This window comes from Octopus bimaculoides, chromosome 8 (genome assembly GCF_046866305.1).
Source record: "Octopus bimaculoides isolate indiv1 chromosome 8, ASM4686630v1, whole genome shotgun sequence".
Classification (NCBI taxonomy): domain Eukaryota; kingdom Metazoa; phylum Mollusca; class Cephalopoda; order Octopoda; family Octopodidae; genus Octopus; species Octopus bimaculoides.
Genome location: NC_142935.1, coordinates 52,624,350 through 52,635,130, shown reverse-complemented (window position 1 = coordinate 52,635,130; position 10,781 = coordinate 52,624,350). Strand labels below are relative to the sequence as shown.

Sequence of the window (10,781 nt, the reverse complement as noted above, 5' to 3'; positions counted from 1 at the left end):
ATTTATATATATATATATATATATATATATATATATATATATATATATATGCATATATATATGCATATATGTGTGTGTGTATATATATATATATATATATATATATATATATTTATTTATATATATATGCATACTTTATGCACTCACACACGTATATGTATGTAAAAAAAAAGACAGGAAAAAAGAAGGAGAGAGGGAAAGAGAGAGAGAAAAAGACAGGGTGAGGCTAGAGGGAAAGAGTAACGGGCAATATTAAAAAGTCAAATTAGTGAGAGACGTAAAGGAGTACGATGAAGACGTATTTATGCATACCTATAATCATACAGGCACACATACACATAGATATTCATTCGCACAATTATATACGCATGTAGAAACATTTATAAATACGTATACACATATATCATCCCCTACTCACCCATACGCAAACATTTAAATATACACGCACACTTCCAAATATATATATATATATATATATGAATGTATGTATGTATATACAAACAGAGAAAGTGGCAGATAGACGAAAGTGATAGAGAAACTAATAGATAAGATAGACAGATAGACAGAGAAGAGGGATGGGGTGAGTGAGCGAGAAAGAGAGAGAGAGTGTGAGAGAGAGGGAGAGAGAGATTGTGTGTGCGCGTGCGCTTGTAAGTGAAAGTGAGAATTGGTAGGTGTGGAACGGGGGTTTCAGGAGAAAAAAGGTGGTTCAGTGAATGGGTAGGGAGGTAAGTTGATTCTGTATCGGTTAGGAAGCTGTTAGTTTAGATGCTGTAGTTGTCAAGCATGGCAAGTAAATTAATGGATTTTGTCGAACAAACTAAGCACTTGTTGCTATTACTACTAATTCTTGCCTCTCTGTACGGTACCATTAGCAGCACTACCAGTTCCACCAACATCATCATCGCCAGTACGACAAACACCAACTACAATGTCCACAACGGGGCCAGTATCACCACCTCTACAAAATATTTCCATAGCTTATTTCTGGATCCTTACGAAAAGTACCGCTTGTCGTGGAAGTTTAATAAATGTTCGATCCAGTTTCAAGTTCGGGTGAATTCGACAGGATACGTGGGGTTCGGTTTATCGCCGGACGGTAGTATGAGAAACTCTGATATTATAATTGGCGGCGTAAAGGATGGAAAACCTTACTTTTCGGTAAGTAAAATTACATAAAATGTCGAGTTCTGTTGTTGTTATTGTTTAATCCTGGACACTCCCGATCCAGCAGACTAACAATCAAAGACATTCCAGCGATGCCCATCCAGTTTCTGTCTATTTAACTGTATGCATGAATATATTTTTTAATGTATCAGTCCTTATGAAGGCCGCTTAAGTGTGACTTACGGGAGATTTGACTGCTATTTCTACGAAATCTAGCAGGCACAGAGGCTCACACGTTGGTTCACACTGTTGTTATTGTTGCTATCATTCCGTCCCTGGTCAGCCCTGAACCCAGCTCTATTTTTATGATCAAATGCCTTCCATCCGTGGCCATCGCGGGCGGAAGCATGACAAATTCTAATAGTATACATAGTGTATTTAGGACTACATTATCGAGTGTTTTGGTTTTTTTTTTTTTTCAGACACACCCGAGACTATATGTACCCTGCCTCTTTTCAAGACTATGTTCTGATTTAAAGGCGATCCCGTTGCCATATCTAACAACACAGATTCGAACGTTGTTGTTATTGTTGGTTAGCCTCAGGTCTTCTGCCGCAGACCAACAATTAAAAGCATCACTGGTGTAGTCACCCTCGTTTTTTTTTCTTTTTCTTTTGGCAGAATTCTTCATTAAGCACGCCGTATAACCCCTCATAACTTTTTGAGTTTGGGGAATTTTCAGAATTGTTTTTGAAAATTTGAGTTTTACATACGGGAAATCACGATTATCCAGAAGCATTAATTCCTAAAGAAAAAAAAAAAATTATGAGGGGTTAAAGCAGAATTCTGTCTTCCTTTTTAGATATTATGTAATATCCATAATATTCTTTTAAGATAATGGTTTTTAATGTGTTTAAAATTTGACTGCTATCTCTAGTTGATCGAGTAATAGTTAAGACATTCCCTTGTTAGCTTACGATAGTAACGTTGTTGTTGTGGTCCTCGTTGTCGTTTTGCGCTAGATAGGCTTGGTTGAGCAACTTCTTAACGATTACATTAGTCATTATGCCCTTTCTATTTTTAAGAGGGTAAAATATCAAATGATGAACTTGGTTGCTATTTCCAGCTTGTAGGGCCGCAAAGTGGCTGCTTCAATGGCCCTGTTGACTTGTAATGATATTGATGTAGGTGGTGCTTTGATCAAGTTGATATTTCAATTGTATTTATCTTATATTTTATTCCCAGTATATTGTACTTAGAACAATAATATTCCACGTGTTCTTTTCCATTTTTCAAGAAGTTTGGGGGAAATTTTGGAGTGGGTTATACTTATATTATTCTGCGTGTGCGATACGTGTACGTATGTGTTTGCATAAAACTGAACATGAAAATATGTACACGAGCAGGCATGCGGATTCAGTTTATACACAAACTCGAACACCAAACAGCAAACACCCACGAAGGTAAACTGATGCATATCCATGTGCATATCAAATCATGAATACCCTCAAATCGCACCCTGCCTTCGTTGGATAATGTAGTTCTATTTTAAATCGGGTACTTATTCAATCAGTCTCTTATTGCCGAAACGCTGTTAAGGGAACGTAAACAAACTAAGCGGTGTGTGTGTGTGTGTGTGTGTGTGTGTGTGTGTGTGTGTGTGTGTGTGTGTGGAGAACACAAACACGAATATGCACACACACATAACCACGCGAACACGCATACGCGCGCGCGCGCATACACACACGCACGCACGCACGTAACCTACACATACGACGGCTTGTAAACAGTTTCCGTCTCCCAAATTCACGCACAAAGCTTTGGTCGTCCCAGGGCTATGGCACAAAAGTGCCACACATTGGAACTGAACCCGAAAGCACGTGGACGCAAAACGAGCCTATTAACTACACAGTCATGTTTGTGTTTATCTCTCTCTCTCTCTCTCTCTCTCTCTCTCTCTCTCTCTCTCTCTCTCTCTCTCTCTCTCTATCTATCTATCTATCTATCTATGTGCGTTACACACACACACACACATACAACACACACACACACACACACATACACACACACACACACACACACACACACACACACACACATATATATATATATATATGTCTCAGTCATTTGACTGCGGCCATACTAGGGCACTGCCTAGTTTTTTTTTAAAGTCTGGTACTTATACTATCGGTCTCTTTAGCCAAACCGCATGCTACGAGGATGTAAGCAGACCAACACCGGTTGTCAAGCAGTAGTGGGGGACTAATACAGGCACACGGACACACACTTACTCACAAACACATATATGTACACATACACACACACACACACACATTTACGAAGGGTTTCCCTCAGTTTCTGTCTACGACATCCACTCACAAAACTTTGATTGGCCCCGAGGCTATAGTAGAAGACACTAGCTGAAAGTGCCATGCAGTGGGTCTGAACCCCGAGCCATGTGGTTGGGAAACAAGCTTATTACCACACCTGTGTGTGTGTGTGTGTGTGTGTGTGTAATTTTTTTTATTGGTTTCAGTCAGTGACCTAGGGGCATTCAGGGGCCATTCTGGGGCCATTCTGGGGCACTGACTTTACGGTGAGATTAACTGCAGCATATATTTCGTTTTGGTAATTGTTTTATTGACCTCTAACAACTGGGACATAACGGGACACTATTAGGACACAGACAGACAATAACAACAGCGTGAGTCACATATAATGTCGTGCATCCACGCAACACCAGACAAATTCCGAAAGTTTCTCTCGCTTCGTGTGTAAGTTGGTATATTTAAGATTCAATATCCTCATTTGTTTAATTGATATAGACTGATATTCTTAGCGCCGACTACCCGTTGATTCGTTGTGCACTCCCAGTAATTAACTTGTTTAGTTGAACTAAAATTACTTTGCCTAAGTTCATTACACGTTCACACATATATACATACATACATACATACATACACATGCTTATATACTGTACGAGGGGGTGCTGGCTTGGGTAAACGAAAATACAGGAGAATCAGTTAATTATGATTTTATTCAACATATTCTCGTCTCAGATTCACACACTTATTGTAGCGGTCTTTCAGTTTTTCTAAGCCCTGTAAAAGAACTCGGAAGGTTGGGACACCAGCCAGGCCTTTCGTGATACCCGTAAAGCCAGAAAGTAGACAGAAAGTTTTTCAACAACCCCTCGTATGAACTGATGTATATACATGTTATGCATATACATTATATGTATTAAACAATATCTGTAGACTTTTAGCCTACAAAGTATGTATAGACAGATGTAAAACATCTTGTCTCTATAGAGAACATAGCCGCGGATAGAAAAATCTGAAAGTATATTCTGTAAAAACAAATCGTTGAAAGAAAACATTGTGAAGACGCCAGTGATCTATTAACTGTACTGGCATGTTTATGAGAGTTTATGCGTGTGTGAGCGCGCGCGTATATTCACATCTATCTATCTATCTATCTATCTATCTATCTATCTATCTATCTATCTATCTATCTATCTATCTATCTATCTATCTATTTATGTACAGCCCTGTGTGACTAATAAAAGAAAGTTATCTATCTATCTATCTATCTATCTATCTCTGTCTGTCTGTCTGTTTGTCTGTCTATCTATCTTCTTATCTATCTGTCTGTTTGTCTGCTCGTTACACCTATTTTATTTTTATAATTAATAAAACCGAAACATTTCTGGATATGACACCGTGTCTACAAATGATACAAGCGCCCCCCCCCCCCCCACACGCACTAACAAAATTGAGTAAAGTATGTATGTATGTATGTATGTATGTATGTATGTATGTATCATATTGGTCATGCCCGTCAAACGAGTAGAGTCATCATATATATAAATGCGCAGGAGTGGCTGTGTCCTAAGTATCTTGCTTACCAGCCACATGGTTCCAGGTTCAGTCCCACTGCGTGGCACCTTGGGCAAGTGTCTTCTACTATAGCCTCGGGCCGACCAAAGCCTTCTGAGTGGATTTGGTAGACGGAAATTGAAAGAAACCCGTCGCTTGACAACCGATACTGGTGTGTTTACGTCCCCGTAACTTAGCGGTTCGGCAAAAGAGACCCAATAGACTAAGTACTAGGCTTACAAAGAATAAGTTCTGGGATCGATTTGTTCGACCAAAGGCGGTGCTCCAGCATGACCGCAGTCAAATGACTGAATCAAATAAAAGAATAAAAGAGTATATATGTGCGTGTGTTTGTATATATGTATATATATGTATGTATATATATATATATATATATATATATATATATATATATATATATATATATATATATATATATATATATATATATATATATATATATATATATATATATATACTTCACTGTCGTTTTTTTCTGCTATTTTGGTTATGATTTTTTGAGTTAGCTTACCAATTATTTTTGTTGGTAGTTAATTTATAATATATTGATATATATATATATGTATATATATATATATATATATATATATATATACATACATACATATATATATATATATATATATATATATATATATATAATACAAAGAATATATATACATGTATACACACATATGTACATACTTACATCTACATGTGTATATACATGCATATCAGGGTACAGGACGTTAGAACAATAAACTACAGACAACGGAACGAACACATAGGAAAACGGAAAGCCCCTTGGAATATCCCTTCATCAGCTGTCTCTATTCTATCTAGACGTTTCGAAGACCAGACAGGACGTACTCTAGAATAGTCTCTTCCTGAGTAGTGGATCAACCAACTACACAGAGGATTCCAAGGTGGCAAACACAAACCAAGACAGGAAAAAATGGACAGTGAAAACAACATTCAAAAGCCGTACGGCCAAACGCAAATCTGAGGTAGAACGCTAGTAGTTCGTCTTGCCTTCACAGCGGCTGGAGTGAAAAGAAAGTTGACCACAGGTCACAGGAGAGCAGAGAGGATGGTGGAGGGAGGAAATGGAACAAGGAGGAAGGGACAGAAGCAGTGAAGTAGAGGCCAGGACAGAAGGGTAGATAGGAAGATAGAGGAAGACAGATAGATAAATAGATAGAGAGGATGGTGGAGGGAGGAAGTGGAACAAGGAGGAAGGGACAGAAGGGTATAGCAGTGAAGTAGAGGCCAGGACAGAGGTATAGATAGAAAGATGGAGGAAGACAGATAGATAAATAGATAGAAAGATAGATAGATAGACAGATAGATAGATAGATAGATAGATAGAAAGATAGTCACGTCAGAATAATAGTAGACTTACTTGTAAAATAGGACGTGTGCGTTCAATAATGTAATAATACAAAGAATATATATACATGTATACACACATATATGTACATACTTACATCTACATGTGTATATACATGCATATCAGGGTACAGCACGTTAGAACAATAAACTACAGACAACGGAACGAACACATAGGAAAACGGAAAGCCCCTTGGAATATCCCTTCATCAGCTGTCTCTATTCTATCTAGACGTTTCGAAGACCAGACAGGACGTACTCTAGAATAGTCTCTTCCTGAGTAGTGGATCAACCAACTACACAGAGGATTCCAAGGTGGCAAACACAAACCAAGACAGGAAAAAATGGACAGTGAAAACAACATTCAAAAGCCGTACGGCCAAACGCAAATCTGAGGTAGAACGCTAGTAGTTCGTCTTGCCTTCACAGCGGCTGGAGTGAAAAGAAAGTTGACCACAGGTCACAGGGTGTATACAGGTATGATTCACTCCATTGCTACTTATTGCGCTATGTCCAATCCTATAGGTGATTAATCCTGTTTGTATATCCAAGCCTGTGGGTCAGTGTGTGCGTGTGCGTGTAATTAAATTTACACACACACGCACACGCACATACACACACACACACACATAGCTATATATATGTTCTTTTCAGTTACCTTTCGCTTAGACTGCTTAGCCATTAGACTGCAGCCATGCTGGGGCATCGCCTTGAAGAATTTTTAGTCGAACGAATCGACCCTAGTATTATTTTTTTTAAGCCTTGTACTTATTCCATCGGGCCCTTTAGCCGAACCGTTAGGTTACAGGGACGTAACCACAGCAACACAAGTTGTCAAGCCATGGTAGGGGTCAATCACAGTCACAATGACACACACATATACGACGGGCTTCTATCAGTCTCCGTCTACCAAATCCACTCATAAAGCTTTGGTCGGCCCGAAGCTATAGTAGAGGATACTAACCTAAGGTGCAACGCAGTGGGACTGAACTCGGAACCATGTTGTTGGGAAGCAAGCTTCTTACTATACAACCACGCCTTTGCATACACACACGCACACACACACACACACACACACACACACACACACACACACACACACACACACACACACACACACACATGCACACACATATCTTTGTGCATGCATCAGCTGACAACTACATTTTCGTATTTTGGCACAAGGTAACCGATTTCAGGGCAGGAGTTAAGTCGAATACCTCGACCCCAGTGTTCATCTGGTACTTACTTCATCGACCCCGAAAGGATGAAAGCAAAGTCTACCTCGGCGGAATTTGATCTCAGAACGTCAAGACGGACAAAATATCGTTAAGCATTTTACCCGGCGTGCTAATGATTCGATTTTATTAATGATATTATTAATGAAAACTTGTTTGACTTTACCTAGACTTATAAAGACATTTTTCTTGAGGGTTTTAATGGTGGTGGTGGTGATGTTGGGGGTTGGGAGCGAATCGTAATGGCTTGTAAAATCTCTTTCACTTGTAAAAAACCGTATATATCTGTAATACGGATCCTGATCAACTTTGTTCAAGTGCCCCAATAGCCAAAGGTGTTTCACCTGTTACTATTCTTTCTGACTTTCTGTCAGAGTATATGTAGGACTACATTATCTAATGTGTCTTTCACTTATAAAGATACTAGAGTCTGATGTGAGAGACGTTTGGTTGCTGTTTCTAACAGGTCATTTGACTACGTAAAGAATTATTCCACTTCTCACAATGTTTCCTTTTCTTGTCTTACAAGAAACAAGGAATTGGCTTTAACACTGAGCTTTGCAGCAGTTGTAAATAAAAAATAACTCTGATAAGAATCAGTGTTTGGTTTTCTTTCAGCTACATCTCAAAATATACAGTAGTCAGTGATACGAGTGCTAAAGTAATATAAACCTTAGCTGGGGCTTTATAAGATTTTTAATGAGTTATTTTTTGTTTGATGCGCCAAAGTATATTAATCAACGTACTCTCTAATAGATTAAGGTACTCTGTAACACGAATTTAGGTATGCTACGATAATATATGCTACAGTGTAACACATATAGTAGTGAAAGTGGTGGTGGAGGCGATGATGATGATGATGATGATGATAATCATCATCATCATGATCAGGAACAATTGCTTCTACGACCCAAATATATTCCTTTCTACTAAAGACACAAGACCTGAGACCCAAACACAACTAGTTGGGTCTTAGAAATGATCGCAGATTCTCTGCCTGTAAGCGTGCGCTATGTGATAATGTTATTTTGTATGTCATTGTATGATAGCTTATGTATTATTTGCTCATGGTTGTCTATGATATATTTTGTACAGTAAAACAATAGAAACCCAGTAAACTAGAGGTAGTTTGCGTTAACAAACAATAATGTAACGTGTTTCAAGCAGGGAAACAATTTTCATGTTGTGGAGTAGAAGAGTCCAATGTTTCGAGTGTTCTGTCCGAAACGTCAGAGTTTACTTCCTTGCAGTAGGACCGCCAAAAGAAAGTGGAGCAAGACTACTTTTGGACCCTACAGAAATGGAGGTGATTGTCTTAAAATTTAGGACAGCTACGTGGGTTTTTTTTTTCTGTGAAAGGGGAAAAGCCCATTCACATACCTCTACTTGTCTTTTCACGACTTCTGTTTCATCTTGTCACTTCAGGAGTTGGAAAACACGGCGGTCTTTTCAATGTAACTGAAAGCAAAATACAATTAATATATTGTTTACTCTAAGCATTTAGATTGAGCAAAGACCAAGAAATGTTAGCTGCAATTCCTACTTCACTAAAATTATACAGAACAGTACACGAATCATAGGATGATCATTAAACAGCTATCTATCTTTTATAAGGTATTTTGATGTAGATTTGGCTGGTACGAAGAGGTTTCTTCATTGACATGTTTATTTTATGGGTTTTTGTTTTATCGTCCAATTATATTTCTTTGATTGCGTTTTTGGCATTTTTAAAGTTTTAATTCTAATGATTATGACATATTAGACATTAAGTGTTTATGAATATGTGCGTGTGTGCGTGTGTATACGTATATATGCATGCATATAAATTTGTGTGCTTAAGTATTAACGAATATACATATCTTTTATCATTTATCTTTTACCTGTTTCAGTCATTAGACTGGGGCCATGCTGGAGTACTGCCTTGAAGAATTTTAGTTGAACGAATTGAACCCTATACTTCTTTTTTTTTTTTTTGCCTGGTAGTTATTCAATCGGTATATTTTGTCGAACCGCAAAGTTACGGAGACGCAAACACATCAACACCAGTCGTCAAACGGTAGTGGAAGACAAACATAGACACAAAGAGAGTATACGACGGGCTTTTTTCAGTTTCTGTCTATTATATCCACTCACTAGGGTTTGGTCGATCCGAGGCTATAATAACAGCAACGCTTCAGGATAACTTAATTGAAAAGAAGACTTACATCGAGTTATGTGAAGTCGATTTCAAACCACTTATCTTTTTTCCGGCACATCGACAAAAGTAATGCAACTAAGATGGCTATTCACATTGAAGACTAACTTCATACCATATGAAATCAAGTGGAGAATAGTGGAGAAATCCAAGCCATATGAACTAAGGAAATGCAACCTAGGCGTAAGAGAATGTGTTGGCGACAGGAAGGGCATCTGACTGTAGAAAAACCTCCCCAACTAATTACGCCCGACCCATGCACACATGAAAGAGAGGACATTAAACGTTGATGATGATCATCATCATTATCAACATACAGCGGTCCGTCTAATATATTTTTTCTAGTATAGATTATCTGTAGTGTGTTGCTGGTTATTGTAATATTATTAGACAATACCATGTTCTGAAGGGATCCGTAAGTTTAGGAATGCTTTCCAGTTATTATAACATTGAATAGACAAGAAATTGTTGGCACGCCGTCGCTTACGACGTCGAGGGTTCCAGATGATCCGATCAACAGAACAGCCTGCTCGTGAAATTAACGGGCAAGTGGCTGAGCACTCCACAGACACGTGTACCCTTAATGTAGTTCTCGGAGATATTCAGCGTGACACAGTATGACAAGGCTGAGCATTTGAATTACAGGCACAACAGAAACAGAAAGTAAGAGTGAGAGAAAGTTGTGGTGGAAGAGTAAGTACAGCAGGGTTCACCACCATCCCCTGCCGGAGCCTCGTGGAGCTTTAGGTATTTTCGCTCAATAAACACTCACAACGCCCGGTCTGGGAATCGAAACCGCGATCCTATGACCGCGAGTCCGCTGCCCTAACCACTGGGCCATTGTGCCTCCAGACAAGAAATAAATATTTTGTAACCAAGGCTAGTTAGAATGCTAGTATTTCTCAGGCTAATCCATCTCCCCAAATGATATGGTATCACTTTTAAAGTTGGGCAAACTGAAGCCAGTAGTATTAA

The 10,781-nt window shown here is 38.6% G+C and overlaps 1 protein-coding gene across 1 annotated transcript in view; it reads left to right on the top strand.

Moving 5' to 3' along the window:
• Window positions 1-267: 267 nt before the first annotated feature.
• The window catches only part of LOC106881890 (DBH-like monooxygenase protein 1 homolog), a 121,604-nt gene continuing 111,090 nt past the window's right edge, over window positions 268-10,781 (top strand). The window contains exon 1 of the mRNA XM_014932415.3: window positions 268-1,161. Within this exon, the coding sequence (XP_014787901.1) occupies window positions 787-1,161 (375 nt within the window). The 5' untranslated portion in view covers window positions 268-786. The remainder of the gene's footprint in view (window positions 1,162-10,781) is intronic.